This window comes from Triticum urartu, chromosome 7A (assembly GCF_056163025.1).
Source record: "Triticum urartu cultivar PI428250 chromosome 7A, HENAU_Tu73, whole genome shotgun sequence".
Lineage (NCBI taxonomy): Eukaryota > Viridiplantae > Streptophyta > Magnoliopsida > Poales > Poaceae > Triticum > Triticum urartu.
This window is the reverse complement of record NC_141879.1, coordinates 27,716,198-27,729,686: the sequence shown is the minus strand read 5'-3', so window position 1 is coordinate 27,729,686 and position 13,489 is coordinate 27,716,198. Positions and strand designations below refer to the sequence as shown.

The 13,489-nt window shown below is 48.1% G+C and overlaps 1 protein-coding gene across 1 annotated transcript; it reads right to left on the bottom strand.

Annotated features, from left to right (window-relative positions):
* Positions 1 to 656: 656 nt before the first annotated feature.
* Positions 657 to 10,246, bottom strand: LOC125525906 (disease resistance protein Pik-2). Its single transcript, XM_087531615.1, is given in 3 exon segments — positions 657 to 1,856; positions 1,858 to 2,668; positions 9,393 to 10,246. Coding segments are annotated over 3 exon segments (2,862 nt in total). The 5' UTR covers positions 10,244 to 10,246.
* Positions 10,247 to 13,489: the final 3,243 nt, after the last annotated feature.

The following is a 13,489-nucleotide window of genomic DNA, read 5'->3' as shown; positions in this document are numbered from 1 at the left end:
GGTTTCTCATCTGGCTCGTCAGCCTCGTCCTCCCAGATTAAATTGTCTAGTTCATCTTCTTCCAGATGCAACCTCTCCAAGAGAACGCTCGGATCTGCTGCTTCTTTTCCTCCACCAGCACTTCCACCCGCGGTTGAAGCCATTAGCAGGCTTCCGCAATTTTCCCAAACCCTAGATGAGATTCGAACAGCGGCCGATCAGGAAGAACCCTCGATCGATGCGCGTTCCCGGTCTCAGGGGACAGATGATCTGCGCCGTAGGACGAAGTCCGTCGGCAGCATAGATGGGAACCCACGGCGGCGGCGCGCCGAGGGGACTGGAAAACCCTAGGCCATAACCTCAGGGGAAAAAAGTCTGACTACCTAAATGTAGCTGTGTTGTCGTCGGTGATTATCTTTGAAATGCTTTAATAAAAGGAACAGAATGATGTTTATACTGCTGTCGTTGAGGGCTTCAGCTTTATTAGAGCTAGTACTGATTTAACAAAAGGAGTAATTGACTATTAATTTGGTATGCATGATGCGCCACAACAACTTTGACAAACAGTTTGAAGAAACCTCCGCGTCCAGCAATAATAACGTAACTCTAGTGCAGAACTCCAGGTTCAGTAATGTACCTGGACAGGTAATAGGATCGAGAGCCAAAGCAGATATGAATCAATCATATGTTACTGTAACTTTGAACCGGGTAGGCTCTGAGCGACTATTACTCTCTTTCTCTAACTCCTTCAGAGCACGGCTCAGTGCAGTGTTGTCCACCTTACTTGTGAGCTTCACCTCTTTAAGCTTCTTGAGGTGCTCTACGCCGACTATCCTTTTGGATTCCCATTTATCGAAACTCACTGTAAGTTTCTCTAGCTCTGTCATGGATCCTTCCTCGAACTGGTATACCTCGGGATATTGCCTGCTGGAGTCCACTATCATGTCTTTCAGTGCCGGAAATTTGTGCTTGTTGCACACAACCAGTTTAGTGCCAACGTAGAATATATGTTGGAACATGATGCGCTTGAGGTCAGGCAGCTCACACAGGACATCAAATAGTTGCCCATCCTTAAGCTGTGCCCACGAAAGGGTAAACTCAACAAGATATGTTAGTGACCCAACCCATTCTGGCAATTTAGTAAATCCTCCAGCGAACCTAAGGTGCCGAAGAAGCATAGGTGGCGATTCCAGATTAATGAGATAATCCATTGTCATACCTTCGTTCTTCATATCTCCTAAGTTGAGCGACCGGAGGGAGCACATCTTGGACAGGGACAGGGCAAGCTGTTGGCGAACATCCTCTTGCTGAGGATTGTCAACAACATATACAAAGATACGTTGCAGCTGCTCTAGTTCACCGAGCTCTTTAGCAATCTCAACATCTCCGACTAGTAGTCTATCCACATCACGCAGTGCCTTCATGTTGGAGACTCCTCTGGGTGGCTTCCACATGACCCACCACTGGACGTCCTTTTTGTTGAACTTGAGGCACTCAAGTTTCTCTAGATTTCTCATAGTTTCTGGTAGATCATCAAGGCGCGTCTGCTCTAAGTCAAGTGTCAGCAAATGTTCTAGGTCACCGACTTCGGGAGGCATCAAGCTGATATCCGTACCCTTCAAGCTCAAGAACTTCAGAAGGTACATCTTGCAAATATCCTTCATATGCTTGTTGGCTACGCCCTTGCAGTCTTCCATGTCAAGTACCCTCAACAGGGTGAACTCGCCCAGCCGATCTAGCAGCTTGTGTGGTTCAAGCTCAAACATACTCAGTGAACGGACATGCTGCACCTTCATTTCATCGACGCCGGTCCTCCTATTGCGCCCCACTGCTTTTTCCTTGGACAGAGTCGTCGACCTTGGTGGTTCTCCCTGCTCCAGCATGGACAGAGAGACGACGAATTTTGTCATACAACATCCCTTCATACTGTCCACCTACCAGGCTAACGAAGTTGGCCTCCAGGGATTTGGACACAGCGATCTCAAGCATCATGTCGTGCACCCGACATGTCTCCACCCTATCGTGGAAGCTGATTACATAAGCAACTTGCTCAATCATGTTTCTACTCACCAACTCATCGAAGTAGTCTTCTGCTACCTCCATCATGGTTTGTCCTCGCCTTGCAATAACAAGTCCTTCGGCGATCCATCTCCGCAAGAGCCGAGTCTTGCTGAACTCGTAGTCCTCTGGGAAAATGCAAAGATACATCATGCAATGTTTGAGGTAATGTGGCAGATGGTTGTAGCTAAGTGTGAGTATTTGCCTCATCCCTTCGAGGGTAGGGTTGTTGTCCATCATGGAACCAATTGAGTTGCAAACTTTCCACCACATCGCTGATCCCTCGGACGAGTTATAGTTGGCGAGGAGGGTCGCAATGCTAACAATCGCCAGTGGAAGCCCACCACATTTCTTCAAAATTTTATTCATTGCCTTCTCAAGATTCGTTGGGCAAGAGGCATTCATGGATCCAAATGCTCTACTAAGAAATAACTTCTTTGAGTCCGTTGATTCGAGGGCCTTGATGTGATAGATGTAGTCACTGTACACACTAGCACGACTGCAAGCTTTAGCCATAGTTTCTATCCGAGTGGTCACAATTATTCTGCTGCCACATTTGTTTTTTGGCAATTGCGATTGGATTGATTCCCAAGCAGTTATGGTCCATACATCATCGATCACAATGAGGTACCTGATTGCGATATATATGCTGCAGTTAGGATGATTTATATAGATGTGGAAAAGAGCAGTGCTACACGCATTAAAACAATATTGTATTGACATGAACAGGACAACTTATAATGTTATAATGTACTCTCCGCAAATCCCTTATGGATGATGCATCTTCGTTAGCTTTGTGCAATAGCCACCTATCTAAGTGAATAGTCAGGGGCGACTCATAGGGAATACAAATAGAGGAGGTGTTAGGATTGTCCAACCCAGTGAGTCAGTGACACCGACATGTACAACTCCGAGAAACTCTAATGGATCATCATATCAGGACGGACTCCATAATCATCGTTGATATGACGTTTTTTACCACAATGGCTATAATCTAGTAGATTCCCCATCCCACACTCCATCGCCATAATTTTTGGAGCGCGCTGCAAAAAACCACCCTGGAGACTCCACGTTTGGAGGTTGGGGGAGGACATATAGTGCTCCCTCCATCATCATTTTCTTTATATCAGGGGTCCCTTTCGCCCCCACCCATGTCATTGCGCTGCCACCATTTGATGCCACTTCTGGCTCCTGGACCACCGCCATTTGCCACCGCTCACCTCCATTACCTATCCTTTGCCGTATGACATATCGCCACTGACCCTCACCTGCATCCCACCGCCTAGGTGACCTCTGCCATGGCCCCACTATGGGAGCTCGATAAGAGCATGCCTCTGCTACCAACCATACATTCTCTGACTTTCTGACGAGGCCGACATCGCTTGCCTACGTCCACTAATGCCCATCTTCCGTGTCGTTCATGCCACATGCGTACTCGATCTATGTGTTCTACGACTTGCCCAAAGGTATTATTCCCTAGATTCTTTGATGTTGACTAGACTAGTGCCTAGTAGATTTATATAGATGACATATGTTTCATAATTTGTGTAGAAGTAGATGGTAGTGGAGTTTTTTCAATGATACTTCATCGTCTTCGGACGACCCTGAGGACGTTTTGCCATAACAGAACAATTGGCCATAATCTGCTCAAGCAGGACTACTTTGTGCCAAAATTTGCATATCCTCCTTATTTGTTCCGGCGATGCTTCGCATGTCAGAGTGGTCATTCTATCAGATTTAGCATGACATGGAAGACAATGAACTGGTCTTCACGCGATGGAGGAATTCCGACGTTTGTTTGTTTTTTCTTGTTTCAAGAAGGTGACAACGACACTTCAGATGATTGCATATGGCACCCATGCAGATATCCCATGTGATAATCTTTGAAAGATCGAAGATACATTCATAAACTGCGCTGAAGTGTTTGTCGATGTTGTGGCCAGGGTTTATGGAGCCCAGTATCTGCGAGCACCCAAGGCTGAGTACATGGCAAGGCTTTTCATGAGTGAAAAAAGAGGTTGGATGGGGATGCTTAGGTGTTGACTGCATGCATTGGGGGCGGGATAATTGTCATGCAGCATGGCACAACCAGTTCACCAGGCATTTTTATGATCTAACTATTATTTCGGAAGGATGTGAACAAAAAAATTGGAAGCGGTTGCCCCTGAGCATTTGGAATGTTCGCAAGCACATTTGTGATTGTCCTTGTCCTGCCCGTTTCTTGAACAATGATGACAAATTAGCAAAGTTCATGACATGTTGTTTGATTCTACAGAACATAATCATCAAGAATGATCGAGAGGAGGAGATGGACTATGTGTATGAGTATGTTGGCACAATGGCGAGGCAAGGAATCTAAATCGCATTTAGACATTTCTTTAGATGTATCAGAATAATGAATGGCGGTCCTCTCATGATCAGCTACTTAAAGATCTCATTGAGCATTAGTAGCTGCTACATGGGGGTATCTATTTTTTCTATTCATGAATATTTCTTAATTGAATTGTTTTAAAATTGGATTATTATCCTATTTAAATTATTATTTTTTGCTTAAATAAGCTTTGTAATAATGTTGATGAATTGTTAAATGGCAAATGAAAATTTTGAATTTGATTTCAGATTGCTGTTAGAATAGTGTTTACTTGTAAATAGATAAAAATAAGCATGAAAAACAATTATGGAATGCGCCGTTTTTGCGACTCTATGTTTGCACTTCATCTCAATAGCCTCCAGAAAATGATGGAGTATACTTCAACTAATATGGAGGTTGCAAATATGATGCATCTGCTAGAGTTGCTCTTAGATCAGTAGTCCACTCACTAATACAGAACCATACATTCGTTTTCGCCATGAAACTCCAAAATCATTTTCTCACCAATCTGTATGTAATAAAAGTATTTGAAAAGGAAAAAAATACTTGTGTGCTAAAGAAACATTCACAGAAAACGAAATTAGTATTGTTCATGCATTTAAAAAATGTTCATATATTTTGGAAATGTTTACTTGTAAATAGATAAAAATAAGCATGAAAAACAATTATGGAATGCGCCGTTTTTGCGACTCTATGTTTGCACTTCATCTCAATAGCCTCCAGAAAATGATGGAGTATACTTCAACTAATATGGAGGTTGCAAATATGATGCATCTGCTAGAGTTGCTCTTAGATATGTAGTCCACTCACTAATACAGAACCATACATTCGTTTTCGCCATGAAACTCCAAAATCATTTTCTCACCAATCTGTATGTAATAAAAGTATTTGAAAAGGAAAAAAATACTTGTGTGCTAAAGAAACATTCACAGAAAACGAAATTAGTATTGTTCATGCATTTAAAAAATGTTCATATATTTTGTGAAAAGCTGCTCACATACCACGAAAAATGTTCATGGTATTTAAAAATTGTTTCACACAATTTATAATAATATTCATGTGATGTTCGAAAGTATTCACATAATAAACAATAGTTCACGTATTTTTTCAAAAATTGTTTTTGGCATTTTTGAAAGTGATCACAAGTTTCTTATTGTTAATATAGTCTAAAATGTGTACGGACATGATTAAAAAAGGTCAATAATTTTGTAATAAAAATCTTTGTTTCTGTTAGGCAAAGATAAATAGAAATTATGAAAGGAAAAGACCCAATAAATAATAAAAAATAATAAACATAAAAAATAGAAAGAAAGGAAAAACTAGAATCCCAAGATACACATTGAAATCCGGTAAGAAACTGGTTCTCAAAAAATACTACGGAGAACCATATGCAAGATCAAGACCAACAAAAACCGCCAAAAGCGATATCTCACTTGCGAGATGTGGCTCTATGCGTCGAGGAGCACTTTACTTCTCGTGGAGGGACATAATTTTTCGCATGTGAGAAAAAACGGATGGGCTTCTCAAAAAGGGGGAAGGAATATGTTTCTTTTTGGCTTCCACGAGAAGTGATATGCTGTTTACTTCTTGTGGAGGCACATAATTTTTCGCGAGAAGCGCAACTGTGATACACAGAAATGGAAAAGGATCCAAGAATGTTTTCTTGTGTGATTTACGCATTTGGGAAAGGCAAAAAATTGTGAAAATAATTTGTGCATTTTTGTCTTTCACGAGAAGCACAAATTTGGATCTCGTGGAGGCACAAACCTGTGCTTCTTGAAAAGGAAAAACATATATTAAAAAAAGGTTTTTCCAGCATCTCAAACGAAACAAAACATGGACTTAAAAATTGGAAGTTGCAGGTCATGAAACCACCGATCACCCGAGACGTGAGCTCCCACCGACGAGCATCGTGGCTCCCACCACTAGGGTCTCCGCCCCGGTGTCCTAGACCGCCCCTCCACCACCTCCACAATTCACGGATGCCGACGAATGATGATTGGGGAAGAAGGCCCCTCGCCTTCCACCCCAAAGCTAGCTCCTAGGTAGGAACCATGACCTAGCTAGCGAGATCCGGGCAAGGGCACATCCCCGGCAGGCAGCAACCATCCAAAATGCTCGATCTGGTACCTCCAGATCTCATCGACATTGAGGACGTGAGGACCCTGCCTTCCTCCCCGAGGTGCCCCTGGCACTCTCGGCCAGCCACTGACACGACGTGCATTGAGCTGCTGGCACCAGTGAAAGTTGTTGTCCTTGGCTGTTGAACCTCGTATATGCACAAGTACACGAGGAGAAGGTCGAATGCACCACCGCTATGCTGCCAATCGACCGCCACAACCGATGTGGCCGCTCGCAGCCTGCGCCACCCTCATACCGCATCGTCGCACCTCGTATCCAGGAGACCGTATTTACCAGCCCAAGCGTGCACCTCCGTTGCGCTGCACCCACTCCAGTGCTCCATCACCTACGCCGGAGTGACCCAACGCCGTGGCGCCCTGTCGCAGCGACCTTGCCAAATCTAGAAACATTCAACTGCGCAAACCATCGCACGAGACGACCAAAACGCCCCGCCTCCATTGACAACTACCGGGCTCCACCTGGCCTTGCCCTTCAGCAGTGGCAAGGAAGAAGGAAGGGGGAGGAGGAGATCACTGGTGGGGATGGTGGCTAGAAGGCCCTCCTTATCACACGCAGGGCTGTGAGAGAGGGGATAAGGGATAAGAGCATATCTAGCCGATCCGTTAAAACCCTTCAATTCCCCAAAATGAGGAGTTAACCACACCTAGACAAACTTTAACAGAGGAAAAAATTAATTTAAGTTTGAGGAGCAGCCGAAGTCTCCTATATTTTTTCACACAAAAAAGTAGTCTCCTATTTTTACCCGGGTGCAACAAGTTGTCAGAAAAAATGTTCCTTCTCCTCTCCGGTGAACGACACATCCTCCTTGCGCCTCCACCACCGCATGTCGCCACTGCAGCTACCGAAGACCGGGGAATGGAGCCTGAACCGCCCACACATTTGGCCGCCCCTCTCCGGTGTCTAAATCTCGTCGGCGGCGAGGAATTTCATGAGAACAGCCATCAAAAGGGGGTCCGAATGCGGCGGTGCCTATCTCACCTCGTCGATGGTCGCCGCCGTCCAGGGCATCATCAAGTTGGTTAGGATACGCATTGGCATTGGTCGATATTCTCTTCTCAGACTCTTGTGTGCTACTACTCTCGACGATGAGCTTCCAGGAGTTGTGGCGGCCAAGAACTTCCTCTACTACTTCGGCATGCTCCTGGAATTCCTGTCATTCATCTTGCTGTGCATGAAGGTGTGATGCCCCGCGGCCCTACAGGGTACCACTGGGCATAGCCAGTTGTGTGGCGATGTTGGTGCCTGCCACGGTGTTGGTGAGCCTCGACATCGTGGCTGTCGGGCTCGTGTTGCAGCCTGTGTTGTGTGTGCAGGCATCTCTCTCTCTCTCTCTCTCTCTCTGTGTGTGTGTGTGTGTGTGCAGCTGTTGCGTGTGTGCTACCTTTCCAAACGCCTCTCCCGACCCGCTGTTATCCCTGTCCATGCTAGTCGTCGAAAGGAAGAAGAAAAAGAAATGAGAAATAAGAAGATTGAGAAAGAGACATTCATGTGGGGTCAGTTCGTTTGTGGACTTAAATTTGAGGGTTCAGTTAGGTCCGACAGTTTAAGTCCTCAAATTTTCAGGAGTTATTCTTGAGGAGGCTTATAAAAAGGAAAATTATAAGAGATTGCTTAGAGATGCTTTAAGGGACATGTCCCTCCTTGCCACATTGATAAACACACCAGCCTCAAAGAAAACTATAAAAATATGGGACATATAAAAGTATATATATATATATATATATATATATATATATATATATATATATATGAAATACAAGGACTTTAATCCGGTTTCGTAACATAACTATATAAGTATAACATTTTAGACTCCAATACAAATCTAACGCCAGATTTTTGACGACTATGGCAAACCGAACGTTTTTTTATGGCAATTTTTGTTCTTTGAGAACGGCAAGTTCAACTAACGAGGATGCTAAATACGCCTCATTTCATTTCTTTCGTCAAAAAATTACCGTGCTTGCAAACTAGATTTGCCATCACCCCGCCAATATAAATTGCCATAAAAAACAATAGATGTGCCATGCCCAAAAAAAGACGTTAGATTTTTAGTCTTTCAGTAACATTTTATATTTTACAATGACATATTGTTATTGTTTTATACTCTATTTCGGATTAAAGTGCACGTAAGCTAACTTGAACGCACAATAGTATATGCGCATCACAGAACACACGCTTGAAACTGGCGTCATCTGAGGATTAAGTTCATCTACTCCCTTTGTTCACTTTTATAAGACGTTTTAGACAGCTGAAGTTGAATTGTTTTTGCTGTTGTCTTAAATGTCTAAATGGTCTTAAAAAAGTGAACGGAGGGAGTAATAAAGACTCCGCTGCACTCTACACCAGCAGTTAGCTAACATGAATCCACAATTGTATATAAACACCATTAATTTTAACTGCCATGCCGCCTCTTTCGGTCAGCGCACCTGACAGCATGCAGGGCGGCATTGGATTTGTGTTCCGGATTTGTGGCCTTGTACATAAAAATGAAGGGAGTATGTTGATTTTAACCTTCATGGCCCCTCTTCCCATTAGCGCACATGAGACACGCGTTCAGTGTTGTCCAACCACACAGATCACCATGCAACCCGACAGATTACATAGAGGGTGAGTTCGTGGTAATATGCAACTTTCCCCACAGCTTTACCACCGGATCAAGAGGTGACTGGTTTTTCTAGGAATTCTTTCAAGTACACGGGTGTACTCAAACCACTAGACCCAAGTACTCATTTATATGTATCCTATGGATCTTTTCGAAAAAATGTATCCTATGGATTCTGATTAGCTGCCAGCTTTTCGTTCGAGTTTTTTTTGGGGTGGGGGGGGGGGGGGGGGGGGGTACCTCATGTTCGTAAGAAGCTCCTTCAGCTTCTTGGCTAGACCATCCAGATCCATTTTTTCAATGTCACCCAAGGGGTCTTCTACCTTGGCCTTGGCGTCTTGCTCTATCTTCGGCTTGATGATCTGCTGAAGCACACGTTTCAGCAATCCCTTCAGATCCTTACTGCCGTCGAACGTCTGGGATACCGACACTTGCGCCTGGCGCTGGAAATCCGCCTCCAGCTGCCGGCACATCTCCATGGCCAGCGTAGTCTTTCCAAGCCCTCCGAACCCCACTATGGAGAACACCTGTAGCTGCTCCGTCTCAAATTCTTTGTCACCCACCACCTTGAGCTTCTTGGCGAGGATTTCAGCTTGCTCCTTGATGCCGACGAACTGATGAGGATCGTCGGCAGGGCGGAGCGCATACGCGGGCGTCGCCACAACCAGTACACGGGACGAAGAGGGAGGTGGTCGGCTGAAGCTGTAACGCGCATGGCGCTCACTGATAACAACAGCACGAGCGTAGAGTGCCCTGATCTCGCGAGCCAGTCGACGGCGAGGGAAAAGCGTCGCCACCATCTGTTTGAACCAGACCATAAAGCGGTCTCTCGGCCGGCACCGGATGCGGAAGATGTAGAGGTGAACGCAGTCCTCCGCGTCGTAGGCGAGCTCGCCGACCTGCGTCACCCACTCCCGGATGAAGTGGTCAACGGCGCCTTCCTCAGCTTCTGAGTGCATGCGGAGGATGGCGTTCATGGTGGCCAGCTCGTCACTGAGCTCTGCCACCTTGCCATCGATGTCGCGGAGTTGGCAGTACTCGTTGCCGACCAGCTGTCCGACAACGGACACAAGATGCGCCGTGCCCTGCATTCTCCCCCGCCCTCTTGTTGATTGTTTCTCTGGATGGCAGAAGCTGCAGAGCATTTGTTCAGGGTGGTAACAGAGTTTTGACGCTTTATGGAGCGGGTGTATAGTTGGAACTTGTGGCTGCCGGGTGGATGTTAGAGCATCTACCGTGCGACTTCAAATTTGGCCCATAAACGCCCGCGGATGTGCCTGGTTAGTGACTGGGTTTATTCGTTTTGAGCCCTTGTCCATCCATGCAGTTACATTCTTCATTTTCTTTCTTACATTCCTCATTTTCTTTCTTATATGTACGGTTGGATTACTTTTTTTCCTGTCACCTGTCCGGTCACTGCCTGGGCACGTCCGTGAACGTTTGAGGAGGACTTGAGGCCGCCAACTATAGATGCTCTTTTGAAGCAACTTGCACGCGTATCGGCCACGTAAAAGGGTCTTCTTTGAAAGATTCAGAACTTTCTTAAATGTCAAGTATAATCACAAAATAAGAAATAGGAGAAGTATTACATCATTGTTGCTAGTGGCGAAGAAAAGTATTCTTCATTGTCGTGTGAACGAAAAATACACTTTCCATTGCCGACAGAAAGGAAACGCACTATTGATTGCCAGCCATAACGAAAACCAAGTCTTCACCTAACAGTAACAACCAAAGGCACTCTTCCTTACCCCTTGCACAAAGTTGTTGGCATGGCACATCACGGTGGAAACTTCCACCTAGTCATTCCCATCACACAGGACGGAGAAGAACTTGAATTGTGCATCGCGAAGATCGAATTTCACCCCAAGCTTACATCATGCTCAGTGAAAAAATCTTCAATTACTAGCATCAATCTACTCATTTAGATGCACTCAACCTTCTAAACATTGCCCCTGGTCTTATTGTTGTTCTTGGCTGCATGTCCCACGACCATGCCATAGGCGCGGTTTCTGGAAACACATCAGTATGAGGCCGCCCGAGGGGATAGGGCTCTCACCGCCGGCGCCCCAATCCGCGCCGCATCTCCACACTGGGGGGTCACACCTGATCCCATCGAGATCGCGCTCATCGCCAGCGCCCCATTCCATGCCGCATTTCCGCGCTGGGGGTCACACCTGATCTCATCGAGATCACCTACTTCACCTGCGGCGGCGCCGTTGGAGAGAAAGGAGGGGTCTACGGGATCGGGAGGTGGCCGTGGTGAGCCGAGGCGTGAGATCGGGCGGGACGAGCGCCGGTGGTCGCAATGGCGAGTCTCGTTTTCTCTCATGATGGATCCAGGGGTGTGGATCGAAGGGCGGCTTCGATTCACCCCTCATTCAAGATGGGTGGTTCTCTTCGATCTGGAGAATGACATCCTCGCCGGCGATTATCTTCCAGTCGAAGACGTGATTGAGGTAGGTCTTCAATTCAAGCTTGACGATTATAACATAGTTGTTGGCGAGTATGTGCAGATAGACCTACGTTCGAAGGCATCCGAGGTGATTGATCTGACGGAGCCGATTCAGGCAAGACCGGGAGGACGTTTTTGGGCGCTTTTGGAGAGCGACGACGAAGATCAAGCGGAGTGTGGCCCCTCCAGGGTCATGGCTTTGCCGGCTGTAGGGCCGTTGCCGGAGCCCATGATTAAGATCGTTCGTCGGCGCCCACATTTTGAAAACTCCAAGCCGGCTATGAAGCCCTGGATCGGACCGATCCCTAAGGTATGTAGAGAACCTATGACTTTGTCTCAATTTTTGCCGGATGATTGGACTTTGGTGACGCGAAAGAAGAAGAAGGGAAAGATTGGCCGGCCGCCGCCGGAAGCAAGATCGCCGGTGGCTAGTTCGGGCACTGCTCGTGCGGCCAGACGGGCCTCGCCGCCGATCGGAGGGATCAGCGAGATCCATGCCAACAGGTCTCGTGGTTTGAATTCGATCTTGGGCCTCAGTGGCCCCGATCAGGCATCAGGAGACGTGGGCCGGCCCGCCGATGAGCATGAGGCCCATCGCACGGTAGATCCACCTGGGCCGTTAACTGGGTGTGTGGCCCAGTCTAACGAGGCTTCTGTGGAGGCGACCGTATACGTACAGAACTGCATGCGGGCAATCGATCTCCAGGTTACGTATGCTCGGCCGCCGTCGCTGTGCCCTAGTCTGCGCAGGGGAGGCACGCCGGGGTTTCGCCGTTGTGGCCCGGGGAGAGCGGCGCGTATTCCGCCTCTAGGGTCCATGGCAGGCCGTGGGGCTGCGGCGCCGCCCGCTAAGAAGCAGCCGACCGCTGCTGCTGATGGTCGGGGTGGGTCTGCTCCGCAGCCGGGCGGTGCGGCACTGCCGCCGGCGTTGGGCGCAGGGCGCGGGGCCCTGGGGCAGCCTGGACAGAGGCCGCCGACGGGCGGTGGTGTGCCGCCGGGTTCCCAGGGTCGCGGCGTTGGCCCTGTGGGCGCTCGGCCACCGGGGCAAGTACCCGTCCATGCTACGGCCGGAAGAGGCGGGCTCAGGCCTCCGGCGCCGAGTACGGCACCTGTGGCTCAGCCGGCGGCGGGTCATGGTGGGCCCCGGCCTCAGGCGCCGAGCGCTGTCGGTGTCGTTCCGGCTGGCCGAGGTGGAGGGCGTCGGCATTCTGGGGGTGTGCCGTTGCCGTCGATCAATCAGCCGCGGGCCGCACCTCCGCCCCATCACGTTACGAGGCCGGCGCAAAACCGGTCGGGTCAGACACAGACAAGACAGCATTCTACCAACAGAGAGCCCAATGATCCGCCCCAAAGCCAGTGGGGGGATGATGGGTATGATGCGTATGGTGAGGGATGGCACCGTGGCTCCTCGTCCACGGGAGGAGGTCGTGGCTATGCCTGGCAGAGCGATGGGTCGGCGGAGAGACCGTTTCTCGGCCCTACAGGCGATTTTGTTGAGGGAGCCTCAGGCCCAGATCACCATCAGAGAGGTGGCTTTCGGGGCCATCGCGGAGGTCGGGGAGGAGGCCGTGGGAGGTATCGCCGACCGCCCCCGCCTAAGGCAGTTGTTGATCACATGGCGTCAGCACTAGAGCCCCACCACGCGCCCACTGAACTTCCTCCTCAGGCGATGGAGGTGGTGACTGCTTTGGCCAGTGTGGAGATTCCTGAGGATGGGACTATGGCTGAGGATACCGGCAGGACTGATGCTGACAGGCCGTCCAAATATGCGCGCAAAAAGGAAAAGATGCTTTGCTACCGTTGTGGGGAGAAGGGCCATTTCATTGCTGAGTGCGTGGCCGAGCTATGTGAGACATGCAGCAAGCTGGCTCATCCCTCCAGTGAG